General features: G+C 35.2%; 1 protein-coding gene across 1 annotated transcript in view; it reads left to right on the top strand.

The window, feature by feature from the left end:
• Nucleotides 1-1017: 1017 nt before the first annotated feature.
• LOC142235645 (uncharacterized) overlaps nt 1018-18859 on the top strand; it is a 52304-nt gene continuing 34462 nt past the window's right edge. The window contains exons 1-3 of the mRNA XM_075306909.1: nt 1018-4021; nt 5237-5427; nt 5473-6195. Coding sequence (XP_075163024.1) covers nt 1018-4021; nt 5237-5427; nt 5473-6195 — 3918 coding nt within the window. The remainder of the gene's footprint in view (nt 4022-5236; nt 5428-5472; nt 6196-18859) is intronic.

The raw sequence follows: 18859 nt of genomic DNA, 5'->3' as shown, positions 1-18859 counted from the left end.
AAAAAAAATATTTCTATAGTAATAAAATTTTGAATACATTTTTTATAGCAGTGAGCATCAGTAAGAAAAAAATTTTTGAGAAAATTTGCTATAGAAATAAAATTTGACAATTTTTTCTTATAGAAATAACATTTTGAAAAAATTATCAATAAAAATACAATTTTAGAAAAATTTTTGTGTAGTAAATAAAATTCTGCAAAATATTCTACAGAAACAAAATTTCGACTAAATTTTCTATAGAAATAAAATTTTGACTAAATTTTCTATAGAAACAAAATTTTCACAAAATTTTCTATAGAAATAAAATTTTGACCAAATTTTCTAATAAAAAAATATATTACTATAAAATTTTGGCAAAATTTTCTATAGAAATACAATTTTGACTTAAATTTTTATAGAAATAAAGTTATCAATAGTGTTTTGAAATGAGTTTATGAAACGTAATTTAGATTTATAAATTTTCAAATTATAAATTTATACTAATTATTTAAATTACTTTGTTCAATTATATATTACTTTGTATCAGTAAACTTAATTTGCCCCTTGTTTATGTTACGCTTCTGTTACATTGTTAGACTATGCTTTGTTTGCTAAATTAAGTGTTATACCATAAGACTAATGTTTAATCGAATTGATCAATGTAACAGCAACAAACAGCAATAACCATCGTATGATTTTCTACCTGTTAGGCTAGTATATAAGTTATTGTTTTTGCTCTCTTTTTGCACTTTTTTGCATACCGCTAGAACATAGAATATTAAAAATTTACATCAACCACCCATGTAACGAAGTTGTGCTAATAATTGTAGTAAAAATAGAAATTCACTTATAGTTTGGTCGTCGAAAGGTTTGCATCACCAAATAAATTTACAAGAAAAATACAGTCCACTCTTTTCAATTTTTGTCGCCAACTTGAATTATAATTACAAATTTTCAAGTTACTAAACATTTTTTGGCCCTTCTTCGCCAACGGATAAAGTAAAGTTATTTCGTCGTTAAAGTAAATTTTATTTGGAAATGCCGACATTAAAAAGTTTAAAAGTACAGCGTAGCCGCATTCGTGCCGGACTAACCCGATACCACGTGTACTGTGGTAACATCACTGAAAGTACCAGTACAGAGGAGTTGGAAACACGTCTGGAAGCTGTGAAGACATATTGGGAGCAGTACGTGCAAGTCGAGGATGGTTTGTCAGAATTTGAGCAAGAGCCGACGGCAGATGCAGATGCCGCAAAGGAAGAAACTTTCGAACAATACGAATCGAAGTATTTGTACATATATTCTACCTTACTAAAAGCAATTCGATTACGGCAGAAAAGTCAGGAAAATGCATCGAATACCTTGCAAACAATTGCTGTGCAGCAAAATAGACTACTTTCGGAGCTGGGTAACATAGTTCCAAAAGAAAATGATGTCGCACTACCCAAAATCCTTATACCAAAATTTTCGGGTGAGTACAGTAAATGGGGAACATTTCGTGATTTGTTTCTTGGGTCTGTGGACAGGAAAGCCCATTTAACAAAAACGCAAAAGTTTTACTATTTAATTTCCTACCTGGATGGTGAAGCTGCGGATCTTATAAAAAACATTCCAATATCGGATGAACATTATATGGAAGCTTGGGACAAGTTGGAAAGCAGGTATAATAGACCTCACTTATGTGCATATTCGTATATCAAAACCTTTTTAAAGCTTCCATCGATGACATCTACGAACCATAAAACACTTCGAAAAATTATTGATGGTGCAGATGAATGTCTGAGAGGTTTAAAGGCTTCTGAAATGGAGGCCAGAGACCCTTGGTTAATATATTTATTGCTCTCGAAATTAGACTCCGTAACTAGAATTCAGTGGTCAGAGGAGGTAGGATCAAAGTCAAACGTTTCTGTTTATCACTTTATAGAATTCCTCGAAAAAAGGTACACATACACGGAATCAAATGAAATGGTAGCATCAACTTCAACTGGTAAGCAACCCTCAGTTCGTTCAAATTTTTCACGTACATCAAATACGTCGTGCAAGAAATGCAAACAACAACATAAATTATTTCAATGTTCAGAATTCATAAATTTAGACATTGAAGGTAGACGCAAGTTTATTAAGGACAATTCGCTATGTTTTAACTGTCTGAAATCTGGACATAATGCCTCTAATTGTAGCTCAAAATACAGATGTCGGAACTGCAACAATCGCCACAACACCTTGGTTCATTATCAACAAAACTCAACACGGGAACAAGAATCTTCCACAACTCCAAATCGTGAATTACCATCGCAAGGTGATTTTGTTCAATCTCATTTTTCAACTCGAGACAGCCCAATTGTTCAAGATTTTTCACAGACGCAACATGACACAACAACTCAGCAGTTCAACATTGGCAGTTCGTTCCAACCTCGAACCACAACATCTCAAGTCGTAAGTAACCACATATTTTCACATCAACCATTGCAAACCATATTACCGACAGCTATCGTTCGTATGAAAAATCAATTTGGCCACTTCATAAGAGTTCGTGCATTAGTCGATTCAGGGTCACAAGTCTCATTTATTACAGAATCGTGTGTCCAGCTACTTGGACTAAGAAGAACAAATGCCCGTCTATCAATTTCAGGAATAGCTTCGTCAAATGCTGGAGTAACAAGAGGACAGGTTAAGATTAATGTTTATTCATCGTTCAGCAAAGACATGGTAACAGTTAATTTATACATTCTTAACCGAATCACCACCGACATACCGAGCTACAATTTCTGTGAGGACAACAAAAATATTATTTCGAAACTTAATCTCGCTGATCAAAACTTTAATGTTACTGGCCCAGTAGATTTGTTATTGGGTGCTGATGTAGTTTGGTCAATTCTAAAGGATGGAAAATTGGACTTGAAACCCACAGGATTAACAGCTATTAATTCCATTTTTGGTTGGATAATTGCAGGTCAATATGAGCACGACACTAATAATTCATGTTTGATGTCATTCACTGTTTCCACAAATATCGACGATTTGCTACAAAGATTTTGGGACATCGAACAATTTCCTTGCGAAAAACATACCATCGATTCGACCAACGACGACCCTGCAGAGATACATTTTCGATCTACACACACAAAGGCAGCAGACGGCAAGTACATTGTTAAACTACCATTCAATATCTCAAACCCAGTATTTGAAAATACTTTAAAAGGTGCTATTTCTAGACTACACAATATGGAAAGAAGATTCGCCAAAAACAAAGAATTGAAACAGCTTTATATAAAATTTATGAATGAGTATGAACAATTAGGCCATATGGAGAAAGTTCCAGTTGACGAAATTGAAAATACACCACACTACTATCTCCCACATCATTCCATTCTTAAGCCGGAGAGTAGCACAACAAAACTGAGAGTAGTGTTTGATGGGTCTTTTAAAGATGATAATGGTAAATCTCTTAACAACACATTAAACATTGGACCACCCATTCAAAGAGATTTATTTGGAGTTTCGTTGCGTTTTCGTAAATATTCTTTCGTTTTTACAGCCGACATAACAAAAATGTTTCGGCAAATTTGGGTTTGTCCAGATGACCGTGACTATCAAAGAGTTGTTTGGAGAGATGACCCAAGTAAACCCATTGGACATTATCGATTGTGCACAGTCACTTACGGAACTTCGTGTGCTCCTTTTTTATCAGTGCGTGTTCTTGAACAATTAGCAAATGACAACAAAACAAAATATCCCACGGCTGCATCAATCATTTTGCGCAACATATATGTCGATGACGTCATGGCAGGTGCCGAAACAGAGGAATGCCTTGAACAAGCTAGAGACGAGTTAATCTCCTTATTAAAACAAGGAGGATTTATGCTTCGAAAATGGAGCTCAAATTCCCCCAAATTTTTACAAAATTTTCCAATTGAATATATCGAAGTTGGTAAATCCTCAGATTCACATATTAAATTACTCGGGCTTTATTGGAATCCCATAAATGATACTTATTCATTTCGTGTAGCCGCAAAACCTAATGATGAATCAATAACAAAACGTAAAATACTTTCAGATACGGCTTCAATATTCGACGTTTTTGGATTTTTGTCCCCATCGACTATACTTATGAAAATTTTTCTACAGCGACTGTGGTTACTGAAAATTGCATGGGATGATCCCATACCTCAGGTAATGAGCCAAGAATGGAAAAGGCTAAAGAATGAAATATATTATTTTGAAAAACTTTCAATTCCTCGAAATATTTTCGTAAATTCGGATTACGAAATACATTGTTTTTGTGATGCGTCCAGTCGCGGCTACTCTGCTGTAATTTATTGTGTATCACGTCAAAATTCAAAGGTAAATCTAATTGCTGCAAAATCAAAAGTCGCCCCACTTAAGCCCATCTCGATCCCAAGAATGGAATTATGCGCCGCTTTATTATTATGTCGTTTGTATTCTACAATTAAAATTTCGCTTAACATACAAAATTCAAAACTTTTTGCTTGGACAGATTCACAAATCGTTTTACACTGGCTTTCAGCTCCTCCCAGAACATGGAAACTTTTTGTATCGCACAGAACCGATAAAATTCTGACAACCATCCCTCGCAAATTTTGGAATTACGTAAACACAAAAGAAAACCCAGCGGATTGTGCTTCCAGGGGCCTTTATCCAGAAGAATTGTTAAAATTTGATTTATGGTGGAGCGGACCATCTTGGATGAAACTTGATGAGTCGAAATGGCCTCAAACTAAATTTAAACTTGATGAAGAGCCCGAAGAAATTAATGGAGAAAAAAGGAAAATTGTTTTGTCTGCGAAGGTTGATGATAAACCAATGCTGCTGCAGCTTGCTGAAAAATTCTCTACTTGGTATAAGCTACTAAGAATTGTAGCATATGTTTTAAGATTTTTCAAACGTTTAAAATCTTTCTCATTTATTTCGTATGCTGAAATTCATAATGCTAAACTAAAAATTCTGCTGTGTATCCAAAATTTCAGTTTTTCAGATGTAATAAAATCGCTTCAAGCCAATAGAAATTTACCTGCAGGGCCTCTTCAAAAACTCTCACCATTTCTCGACAGTGAAGGGCTTCTGCGTGTAGGCGGACGAATCCAAGAATCGACGGTTCCATATAATATCAAACATCCAATCATCGTTCCAAAGAGCTGGATAGCTGAAATAATTATTACAGATCTACATATAAAATATTTACATGTCGGCGTGACGGAATTATTTATAATTTTACGACAACAATATTGGGTATTAGGCGCACGGAATTTGATTCGCTCTGTGGTATTCAAATGTAAGCGCTGCTTTATGTTACGCCGCCAAACTTCACAACAACTAATGGCAAATCTGCCAAAAGAACGAATACAACAACATCGACCATTCTTCAATACAGGTTGCGATTTCGCTGGTCCTATTACCATTAAGATGACTAACTGCAAAAGGCCAAGGGTATGTAAATCGTATATAGCACTTTTTATTTGTCTTTCGACGAAGGCACTGCACCTTGAACTCGTAAGTGACCTTAGTTCTGAAGCATTTATTTTGGCCTTTAAACGATTCATATCCCGTCGAGGATCGTGTTGTAATCTGTATTGTGACAATGGCACGAATTTTCATGGTGCTCGTCGTTTATTATCAGAAATGCATAAAATGCTGTTAGACGAGACATCAAACTCCGATATTGCATCATCTATCGCCAAAGACGGAACAACATGGCATTTTATACCTCCATCCTCCCCTCTCTTTGGTGGCATTTGGGAATCAAATGTTAAATCTGTAAAGTTACACCTTAAGCGAGTAGTTGGATCATCATTGCTGTCCTATGAGGAAATGTATACTGTGCTCACACAAATTGAAGCAATTTTAAATAGTCGACCGCTCTGTCCCATATCAGATGAAGACTTAAATCCGCTAACCCCATCTCATTTCATTATAGGTGAACCTCTTACTTCACTTCCAGAGCCAAACTATATTGCATCCCCATTGCCAAAGCTAAAACATTGGAAGTTATTGCAGCAAATGGTACAGGGTTTCTGGAAAAGATGGTCCTCTGAGTATATCACATCTTTGCAACAAAGACCGAAATGGCAGACAGCACAAAGAGATTTTTCCGTCGGTGATATTGTCGTACTCAAAGAACCTGGTCTACCTCCAACTAAGTGGCTACTTGGAAAAATAGTTCAAGTTCATCCTGGAAATGATGGCAGAGTTCGAGTGGTATCCATCAAGACAGAGAAAAATACATACACCCGTCCAGTCACAAAAATTGCTCTACTCCCATTTAACTGAAACGACGTTTCAGGGGCGGCAGTATGTTTTGAAATGAGTTTATGAAACGTAATTTAGATTTATAAATTTTCAAATTATAAATTTATATTAATTATTTAAATTACTTTGTTCAATTATATATTACTTTGTATCAGTAAACTTAATTTGCCCCTTGTTTATGTTACGCTTCTGTTACATTGTTAGACTATGCTTTGTTTGCTAAATTAAGTATTATACCATAAGACTAATGTTTAATCGAATTGATCAATGTAACAGCAACAAACAGCAATAACCATCGTATGATTTTCTACCTGTTAGGCTAGTATATAAGTTATTGTTTTTGCTCTCTTTTTGCACTTTTTTGCATACCGCTAGAACATAGAATATTAAAAATTTACATCAACCACCCATGTAACGAAGTTGTGCTAATAATTGTAGTAAAAATAGAAATTCACTTATAGTTTGGTCGTCGAAAGGTTTGCATCACCAAATAAATTTACAAGAAAAATACAGTCCACTCTTTTCAATTTTTGTCGCCAACTTGAATTATAATTACAAATTTTCAAGTTACTAAACAAATAGAAATAAAATTTTGAAAAACTCTTTGTGTAACAAACCAAATTTTGCAAATTTTTTTATAGAAATAAAATTTTGCAAAATATTCAATAGAAACAACATTTTCACTCAATTTTCTATAGAAATAAAATTTTGACAAAATTTTCTATAGAAAAAAATATTTATACAGTAATAAAGTTTTGAATAAATTTTTTTACAGAAAAAAAAAATTTTTGACAAAATTTGTTATAGAAATAAAATTTTGACAAATCTTTTTATGACAAAATTTTCTATAAAAAACAACTTTGAAAAAATTTTCTGTCAATATTCCACATATGTATATGGCCCTAAAATAAAATAAAAAAAAATAATTTCGATTGTTCGAAATATTTCAAATAAATTGATATGGCCATTAAAATGGATCGATCCACCCCATCTGCTAGTCTAACATTCTAGGAAACATAAAAAGATAGCCGTAATTGGAAGTTGATTTTCATTTACAATCATGCTGTACATTGATCGAATGAATAACGCAATGGAAACTAATTTGCGTAAAAACTTGCTTAGTTACAAAAATGTGAAGTGTTTTAAAAAATTTGGTTTAGCCGGAGTCGAGCAAAATTTTTACGACTCCGACTCCAGCAAAATCTTCAGACTCCGACTCCGGCTCCACAGCACAAAACCCGTTTTCCTGGAAAATACGTTTAAGAATAGAGATTGTCCTTTCGTTTTTCGCTAGCCATTCTATAAATAGAACTGCTTGGCTGTAACGCATCACGCCGATGTCATCAAAATAAGTAAATATTTTTCGATCAATCCAAGAAAATTTATTAGACATAACTAAGTTTTTACACTTGTTAAAGAAAATTTTGTTGTTTGAAGGAAAAACTTGGAGTTCAAAATTGCAAGAATGTCTTTAGTGACATACGAAGTTCATGATGGACGCATTTTTGGTAAGATTTACAAATTTATAGAAATTGAACTATTTGTGGAAGATACGAATTTAGTTAATCTTTATGCTCTACTTAAGTATGTTTTTTTCGTCGGCGTTCGTTAATTTAACTAACGTACACAAAAAATTATTAGAGTAAAGGAAACTTTCTCCAAACATAATAATAGGATGAACTAAAATAAAGTTAAATTGTCTTTAGTGAAATAGAGAGTTCACTTTTTCTTTTTTGAGTGTGGTCTCAGACCCTATAGCGAACATCTGAGCCGATTGAGTGATGGTTAGGTTAAAGTGGCAGCCCGATTAAGTTTCAGGCTCACTTAGACGGAGTGATGCCCGTTCACCTTCTGGACGTGAAAATTTCATTCGATCTAGTTGAAATTTAGTACGCCATACGTGTCCGTATATTGCCTTCTGACAACTATGTAAAAATGCATATATCGATTCACAGCTCCCTATATGCCGATCCCTGGATTTGAATTCATGAACTTGAGCAATGTTAGGAAGTTAGGAAGAAGTTCAAAAGTTCACTAAGTGGTTTCACCGCAATGTGGAAGGCCGTTCAAACTTGGCTATACAAATGTGGAATGCGGTTCGGACGCGGCTTGCCATTGAGCTAAACATAGAAGCGGGCAGCACTCAATGATAAGAGGGAAGTTCACCACTGTGGTATGGAAGAATACACTGAATAAAGAGTTTTACACAACCGAAGTTTTCTTTTAGCGCTAAAACATCTTTTTTAAGAGGAAATAAAACAATTTAGAGACAGCCATTGTAACGCTTGTCATAAATTCGGGATTATTAGCTCTTAAAGAAAATGATTTAAAACAAGGGAGAATTTCGTTTGTCTAAAATTTCCTTCCGAAGGAAAGTATTTTTTCTTTGGTGTAGTTTAAATGAGCCTGAAATATTGGGCAGCTACTATATCTAACCTAAAGTAGGGAGTTTTAGATACCTTGACATCGGTAACTGGCAAGGTATCTATCAGAGATGGTCCGAGCAGCAATTTTTTGGATTTTCTATTGTCAAAAAGTTGTAAACGTCGAAAACGTCATCTACCTGTAGTAGATGCCAAAAACTCTTACAGGATCCTTAGGTTAGGTTAGACTTTTTGTCTAGAAATAGTTAGCTAAATATATTTATAATAAAATGAGCTTTAATTCATTACAATCGGTGCCCAACTTTTGATTTTGTTCACGATTTACTGAATTAATATAAATCGCGATTTCCAGTTTTTGTATGTAATAAGATAGTTTTTTTATGGTTGATTATGGTGGTTGATTAAGAACTGACTTTTTATATCCTCCATCATAGGATGGGGGTATATTAACTTTGTCATTCCGTTTGTAACACATCGAAATATTGCTCTAAGACCCCATAAAGTATATATATTCTGGGTCGTGGTGAAATTCTGAGTCGATCTAAGCATGTCTGTTGAAATCACGCTAACTTCCGAACGAAACAAGCTATCGACTTGAAACTTGGCACAAGTAGTTGTTATCGACGTAGGTCGGATGGTATTGAAAATGGACCATATCGGTCCACTTTTACGTATAGCCCCCATATAAAGGGACCCTCAGATTTGGCTTGTGGACCCTCTAACAGAAGCACATTTCATCCGATCCGGCTGAAATTTGGTACATGATGTTGGTATATGGTCTCTAACAACCATGCAAAAATTGGTCCACATCGGCCCATAAATATATATAGCCCCCATATAAACCGTTCCCCAGATTTGATTTCCGGAGTCTCTTGGAGGAGCAAAATTCATCCGATCCGGTTGAAATTTGCAACGTGATGTTAGTATAAGGCCGCTAATAACCATGCCAAAATTGGTCCGTATCGGTCTATAGTTATATATTGTCGATCCCCAATCACACAAAAATTGGTCCATATCGGTTCATAATCATGGTTGCCACTCGAGCAAAAATAATCTAGCAAAAATAATCATTAGAGCTTCGTTGTGAATTATAAACATAGATCGTGGGTGAGTTATTTTTTATATTAGCAAGAAATTTGGTGTAAATTTTGTGAAGTGAACATTCAGATGAAAACGTGTAACCATTACCGGAATTAACCTAAGTGGCAAAGAAATTGGAGAAATTGTATTATTTCCTACTATATATAAATTATATTTCTAGGATCTTAACAAAAAATAATAATTGGTTAGGTTTCATAAATATAATGTTTGTGTTCATTGATACAACGTATAAGCTGCATCCATTCAATGAATAAGTTTCATTAATACAATAATAATTTTCGTCAATACAATGAAAAGGCTACGTTATAGCAACGTAATTATTCGTTAATACTACGAAATATATTCTATAAAGGGTTTCGTAAATATAACGTAAAATTACGTTGTTATAATGAAATGCCACGTTGGCTGACTTTTAATGAAGAATTTCGTTAATACAACGTAGAAATTCTTCGTATTAACGAAACTTGTTCTACCAGTGACCAGACGTGCTTACTTGTGTTTCAATCGTCCAAGTAGTTTTAGAGATATCGTCATTTGAATCATACTGCTCTAATCCCATCGCTGTTACTTAACCAGGAACATCCGAACAATAAACAAATTCATCGTCTTTGAAAAAGAATGGAAGTACACACAAAGAAAATTTCATTAAAATTGAGCCAACGAAAATTTGTCATTGATACAACGAAACATTGTCATTAAGACAATAAAAATGTTCGTTAATAGGACGAAACGTTTCGTTGACTAACAGAAAATGCATTATAATAACGATAAATATCATTATATCAATGAATTTGTTTCATTGGCTCAATTTTAATGTCACATTTCATTAATATAATGAAACCTTTTCTACCAGTGTAAGTTTTTTCATAGAGGAACAATAATAATAACTATAAAAATAAAATAATATCCTGCGCCACACTGTGGAACAGGGTATTATAAGTTAGTGCATATGTTTGCAACACCCAGAAGAGACGAGATAGACACATGGTGTCTTTGGCAATAATGCTCAGGGTGGATCCCTGAGTCGATCTAGCCATGTCCGTCTGTCTGTGAACACATTTTTGTGATCAAAGTCTAGGTCGCAGTCTAAGTCCAATCGCCTTAAAATTTGGCACATGTTCCTGTTTTGGGTCAGAATAGAACCCTATTTGATTTTGGAAGAAATCGGTTCAGATTAAGATATAGCTCCCATATATATATTTCGCCCGATATGCACTTATATGGACCCAGAAGCCAGAGTTTTCCCCTGGAGAACAATAAGTACTATAGTCAGGTGTGCCAAATTTGATTGAAATCGGTTCAGATTGAGATATATCTCTCATATACATCTTTCACCCGATGTAGATTTATATGGCCCCAGAAGCCAGAGTTTTAGCCCAATATGGTTGAAATTTTGCACTAGGAGTACAATTAGTAGTGTAGTCAAGTGAGCCAAATTTTATTGAAATCGGTTCAGATTTAGATGTAGCTCCCATATATATATCTTTCGCTCGATTTTCCGTCATATGGCCATACAGTTCAAAGTTGTAGTCCGATTTACGTGAAATTTTGCACAGGGAGTAGAATTAAAATACTAAGTAACATATGCATGTCAAATTTGGTTGAAATCGGTTCAGATTTCTATTTAGCTTCCATTATTATGCTTTTCCGATTTGAGCAAAAATTACCAAAATACCCACATTTTCCTTATTAAATCGCCACTGCTAAGTCAAAAACTTGTAAAAGTGACTCAAACTTTCCTTTATTTCTAATACATATCTATCGACCGATAAATCATAAATACACTTTTGCGAAGTTGCACAAAATTGGTTTAGATTAAAATGTTTCCCATATTTATACCCTTCACCACTACTGTGGTACAGGGTATAATAAGTTTGTGCATTTGTATGTAACGCCAAGAAGGAAAAGTCTGAGACCCATCGTTTAGTATACCGATCGTCTTAGAATTAAATTCTGAGTCGATTTAGCGATGTCCGTCTGTCTGTCTGTCTGTTCATGTATTTTTGTGCGCAAAGTACAGGTCGCAGTTTAAGTCCGATCGTCCTCAAATTTAGCACAGGGTCGTTTTGGGGAACAAAGACGATCGCTATTGATTTTGGAAAAAATCGGTTCAGATTTAGATATAGCTGCCATATATATTTATCCCCGATCTGGTCATAATTGGCGTGTTTATCAACCGATGTTCTTAAAATTCAGTACATCCGAATATTTTATGAGTCTCGAAAAACTTGCAAAATATCAGCTAAATCGGTTCAGATTTAAATATAGCTCCCATATATATATATTTCATCCGATTTAGACTCATATGACCACAGAGGCCAAAGGTTACTACCGATTTACGTGAAATTTTGCATAAAGAGTAGAATTGACATTCTACCAATGCTTGGTAAATTTGATTGAAATCGGTTCAGATTTAGATATAGCTCCCATATATATCTTTCGTCCGATTTACACTTATATGGCCACAAAAGTCAGAGTTTGGCTGTGATTTAGTTCAAATTTTGCACAAGGAGTACGTTTAATAGTATCGATAAGTGTACCAAATTTGGTTGAAATCGGTTCAAATTTAGATATAGCTCCCATATATATCTTTCGTCCGATTTGAACTTATATGGTCTCAAAAGCCAGAGTTTTGCCGTGATTTGGTTCAAATTTTACACAAAGAGTACGTTTAAAGTATCGGTAACTGTGCCAAATTTGGTTGAAATCGGTTCAGATATAGATATAGCTACCATATATATCTTTCGCCCGATTTATACTCAAATTACCACGGGGGCCAAAGTTAAACTCCCATTTACGTGAAATTTTGCAGAGATAACAGAATTATTATTCTAACTATACATGTCAAATTTAGTCGAAATCGGTTCAGATTATATATAGCTCCCGTTATATGTACACCAGAGTTGGGAAAATATAGTAGACTATTTCATATCTTAGACCCATTTTCAATGGGATTTTCCTCCAATTGACTGCATAGTTTCCACGGAGAATATATTTAATATGATATTTAAGTGTGCCAAGTTTGATCTAATTTGGTTCAGAATTAGATAAAGCTTCCATATATTCGTTTTTCCGGTTTATACAAATATGGCCAAAATTCCCACACTTTACACAAAATTCTGTGATAACTTCCCCATATCTTAGTCATATCCTACACACTGTAATGCCAGACTTTCCACAGAACGTTTGAGGTTTAAATAAGGCTCCAAGTCGCCCGACTTAACCGAATAATGTATCACAACCCACACTTGGCCACATCTGAAAATGCAAAGCTTTATATAGCTCCCAGCAAATTTGAAGTAGTTGAGATGGTAACACAAATGTTGGTCTACATGGTGGTGAAGGGTATAATATAGTCGGCCCCGCCCGACTTTAGACTTTACTTCTTGTTTTTTACTAACATAGTGTATCATCGCAGGACATTAAATGTATGTATTTATATAGCACCCAAGACATTTGACGGATTTGATATAGTATCGAAAATGTGGATTTACAAAGTGGTGCAAGGTATAATATAGTCGCCCGCCCGACTTTAGACTTTCACCCCAAACACATTTTGCTTCAAGTATATACATTTTCAGGATTGGGCCAAACAAAATATTGTTTATTAAAAATATTGTTCTACTAGGTAATCAACAGAACCATTGCTCCCTTGTGTAATCAAACATAGTACATATAAACCGCCTTCTTCCCTTACCCATGGTTATGGTAATTTGTCTAAGAACAAAGAGCAAACAAAGTCTCATTTAAATATTACAAAATATCATTTAACACATCTGTCAACAATTTCCCATAATTGGCTAATATCGCATTCACAAAAGACCAAAACAATGACGTCTTGCGAAGCACGAAGAGGCAGAAGCTTCTCGAGATACTGGTCTAAAATTCTCCATGTGGTGCTAATGAAGCACACAATGACTTCAACCGCAAAAAGATGCAAAAAATATTGTTCGTTTGTTCATTCATTAAAATTTTGCCAGCCATCGACCATTTGCACATGCGCACTGTGAGCTGGATGCACATAAACGTCATTTATTTTTTGTTTTTTTTTTTTTTTTTTTTTGCAATGATGCGGTGGCGTCGTCTCGCATCATCACCGTTGTGGCAAGGGGCTTTGTTAATTGCAGATCTGTACTTATGCGGTCGTTGCTAAGCTTGCTTTCATGTCTCATTCAATAGAAATCCCCCATTTATATCTTTAGTGTAGGCACATTGTATATTAGACGTGTTTTGTCGTTGTTTTTTTTTTTTTCTTTGTTCCGGTACTAGCCATTACACTGAACTACAAATGTGATTTTTATTCATCCGATCCTATCCGATTTCAATCTAACTTTGCATACACAGTTAAAATGACAATTCTAGTATCTATGCAAAATTTCAAGTAAATAGAGGTGCAATTTTGGCTTCAGGGGCCATATAAGTGCATATCGGACAAAATATATATGTGGGAGCTATATATAAATCTGAACCGATTTCAACCAAAATTGACACGCATGGCTAAAATACTCATTATAATCCCTGCGCAAAATTTCACTTAGATCGGAGTAAAACGATGGCCTCTGTGGCCATATGAGTGTAAATCGGGCGAAATATATATATATGGAAGCTATATCTAAATCTGAACCGATTTTTTTCTAAATCAATATTCTATTCTGCCAAGTTTGAAGTCGATTGAACTAAAACTGCCTTTTGACCCAAAAGGAGAATCGGAAGGCCAACTGACTGGGTCTGAACTACACAGAATCTTTCTGCTTGTAGTTAGGTGCTAATCGTTTTGCGTGTGCTGCAGAATTCGTTCATGTACGCTTCGTACAGGTTAGGTTAAAGTGGCAACCACATTAAGATTCAGGCTCACTTAGACTATTCAGTCCATTGTGATACCACATTAACTAAAAGTACCTATTACATATGGGCACTTATAGGTTTAACCGCTGAACCTTCTTGATTATTTTTCTTTGTTGAACCAACCAGATTGTTCCAAAAACATTATCAGACTGCTTAAGTTAACGTTTTCCAGATCCGCCAGTAATCTGAAGCAATATGCTACTAAAAGTTGCTTGCGCTTTACACAAAATGCAGGACACTCACACAAGAGGTGTTTAATTGATTCATTTTCCTCTGCATCATGACAGCTCATACAATAGTCATTATACTTCGCGCCTATAGTTTTTACAAAATCGCCTATCAGGCAGCGACCCGTTGTAGCAGATATCAGGAGTGATATCTGACGTCCCGAGAACATTAGCATATCTAGTGTGCGGTTTAAGTTTAAATGAGACCATATTTGCTTGGTGTCATTACAGCCCTTGCAATTCTCCCATCGAACATTTGCCATCATAACAGCCTTCTCACGCAGCATGAGCTTGCAGGTAGCCAGGGGCATACCAACAGATTCAAGTTCCCCTGGAATATGTAAGGTAGTCCCTAGCCTTGGCAACTCATCCACTTCGCAGTTCCCCGGTATGTTCCTATGGCCAGTCACCCATATTAGGTGAATATTGGACTGCTCAGCCATCTCGTTGAGAGATTTGCGGCAGTCTATGGCCGTTTTTGAGTTAAGGAACACAGAGTCCAAGGATTTTATTGCAGGTTCACTGTCTGAGTATATATTAATGCCCACATTTTTTGGAACATTACTTCTCAGCCAATTCGCCACCTCTCTTATTGCTAATATTTCATCCTGAAAAACACTACAGTGATTAGGTAATCTCTTCGCTATTCGAAGTTCCAGATCATTACAATATACTCCGAATTCCAATTGTCTATCCAATTTGGAGCCATCAGCGTAGAAATCTATATATTCTTTATTCCCCGGGGTCTGTGTGCACAACGTCCCACTGTTGGGGATTAGAGTCTCAAACTTTTTGTCGAAAAGTGGACTCGCCAACGTGTAATCCACTACGTTAGGCACATCTGGCATTATTTTGAGGACCGAACTGTGACCGTAACTTTTTTCCGACCACAGCGATAGCTCGCGCAAACGCACAGCCGTTGTTGCAGCTGACTGTTTGGCCAAAATGTCTAAAGGCAATAGATGCAGCATGACATTAAGGGAATTTGTTCCTGTCTTGCTGAATGCGCCTGAGATACACAAACACGCCATACGCTGAACTTTGTCTAAACTTGTTGGCTTCATACATTGTATCACTGATACCTTCGGGCCTACAGTTAGGTTAGGTATAGTGGCATCCCGATATTTCATGCTCACTTATGGCGTTTTCTTTTCTGAAAAAAGTGCTTTGCCTTCATTTTGTATGCACAGAATACGCATTTTTAAAATGTTGCCATCAACCTAAAAACGTGCTATCATATCAGAGGGCAAAAAAGAACTCAAAGGAGCAACAAGGCAATTGTAGCACTCTCGTTTGTCGGCACTTCTGAAAATGCCCACAATTTGCCTCTATGCGTGGCACTATTTTGACAAGAGAATTGGAAGCTTCTTCCCACTGTTGCTCACTTGTTTTAGAAAAGAACCTAAAAAGTTCATTATCCGGATAAAATGCAAAAAAAGTGCGTACTTTTTACAAGAAAAGAAAACACCATTAGACTATATCATAAACCTTTTTCGAAAGGTTCAAGTGTGCTTCACTTTGGGTTTAGTGTACTGTCCGAATTTATTCTGATAATTGGTTGATAGTTTTGCAGCAAGTACACCCTCAAAAAAATCGCTTCCAAACATATCTTGCAGGAAACACATATATTATTGGATACTGCCGAAACATTAATATGTTTGTTTTATGTGAACATATTATATGTTTGGGAGCATTTGGAGCCCAAAAATATTATATGCTTGGAAGAATTTTCCCCAAAGAAGATTGTGCTCATTCCATCACATAATTTTCGCTTCCGCGAAATTTTTTAGTTCTTTGCACCTTTTGCTGTAATACAAATAATGTTGAAGAAATTATTCAATTTTATAAATTTTACCTTTCGTCTGGACGGAGAATCGAACCGAGGACCATACAGTTTGTAAGCCAACACACTATTCACTGGGCTACGTAGCTGTTATAGTCACCAGTAGACAATTATCGTTATAAGTTACATTTATATAGCATAGTTTGCAGCGCCCACGAGCCTATGTAAACATAACATTATTTAATAAAAACATACATTTGTTGGCAACGTGGAGCAGTGGTTAGCATGTCTGCCTTGCATTCAAAGGGTCGTGGGTTCAATCCCTGCTCCGACCAAACACATTTTTTTTTTAATTTACACATTTATATTTATACTATATTAAATTTTTGTAATGAAACTTCGAAATGTGGGTTATTAAAGATTTACAGTCAGAATCAGTGCTTGATATAAACGAAATGGACTGAGCTTTTGGATGAAATATTTTTTTATTGAAAAATAAAAATTTTGTAACAAAAAACTGTTTTTGGTATAAAAGATTGAAATTTTGGAGGGAATTGAAAAACTCTAACAAAAGAAGAACGTGGAGTCGAGTATAAACATACATAAATAATTTTATAATATACAAATAAATTTATTTTAAATGCATTTAAAACTTATTGTGTTTTGTACTTAATTTTATTTTTATTATTATTATTTTTATTATTTTGGTTTGCCTTTTAATTTTCTTTAATAATTCATTTTAATGAAAATAAACTTTTTCAATTGTTTTAGCTGCATAACTCGAACTTAATGCCCGCTTTTATATTTGAAGATGTCCGTCAACTTCTCTCGGACTACTTATTAAGGAACTAAACTTTGTTTTTATACATTTTACTGTTTAGTTTTTAACTGTTTCCTCCTTTTTTCATTTTACTGTCCCAACCATTTCGTTATTTTTATGAAGATCCCTTTGTTATTTTTGTATATTTTCCATCGTTTTTCTTAATGTTAATTTCCTTTGCCTGAATATTTTGACTTACTCCTCGTACGTTCCGATTTCTTTTAACGAACCAAGAAAAAAATGTGCCCATAACGCCAAAATGATAAACAAAACACATGTCCACACATACATAAAATGCTGCTCTCAAGGCGAAAACACGTGCTGTTTTTTTTTTGTCAAATGTTTATTCTCTTGGTTCTGAATGTCTATTCTCTTTACTCCAAATACTCATGCTAATATTCAAATTAAATAATATTTAGACTCAAGCATATCAAGGTTAGGTTAGGTTAGGTGGCATCCCGATGTATCAGGCTCACTTAGACTATTCAGTCCATTGTGATACCACATTGGTGAACTTCTCTCTTATCACTGAGTGCTGCCCGATTCCATGTTAAGCTCAATGACAAGGGACCTCCTTTTATAGCCGAGTCCGAACGGCGTTCCACATTGCAGTGAAACCACTTAGAGAAGCTTTGAAACCCTCAGAAATGTCACCAGCATTACTGAGGTGGAATAATCCACCGCTGAAAAACTTTTTGGTGTTCGGTCGAAGCAGGAATCGAACCCACGACCTTGTGTATGCAAGGCGGGCATGCTAACGGTGGCTCCCAAAGCATATAAAATGTTTGGCCTTATCATAAAACAGTTTTCCGAAACAACATACAAGCGGTTTCACAGAAATTGCTCTCTTTTCATTCTCTCGCTGTGTTATGTTGATATCTTTCGTCAACCCTCCCGGTTTCCATCTTTGTATCTTTCTCTATACTCTCTCTCTGTCGCTCTTTGAATAAAATATCTCAACATATGTTTACATTCGCACATATTATTTTTATGAACACTCATGCCCCAAATATAATATATTCTAACATGTTAACATATCTGTCCCAAACATTTAGTGTTAGTTTAGGAACATAACATGTTTGCTCTTAAATATATTGTGTTTAAAAATTCTGCCCGAAATACATTTTGTTTATATGGGAACATATGAAAAACATATTTTTCTAACAGTGTAGAGGATGCTGATGAGGAATGTGGTAATTCCGAAACGTGCGTCCATCCAACCATCATGCAGTCTATAGGGCTTTGCCCAAATAAGCTACACTTGTTGTTTAGTCAATGCATGGTTTTAAACTGAAATGAAAAACATCAATAAGAAATCTTCTACTTTTAAATATGAATTAAAACAAGTATATACGGCCGTAAGTTCGGCCAGGCCGAAGCTTATGTACCCTCCACCATGGATTGCGTAGAAACTTCTACGGAAGACTGTCATCCACAATCGAATTACTTGGGT

The sequence above is a fragment of the Haematobia irritans genome, chromosome 4 (assembly GCF_050003625.1).
Source record: "Haematobia irritans isolate KBUSLIRL chromosome 4, ASM5000362v1, whole genome shotgun sequence".
NCBI lineage: Eukaryota > Metazoa > Arthropoda > Insecta > Diptera > Muscidae > Haematobia > Haematobia irritans.
Note: the sequence above shows the minus strand (reverse complement) of the source record. Positions and strands in the feature narration are given on the sequence as shown.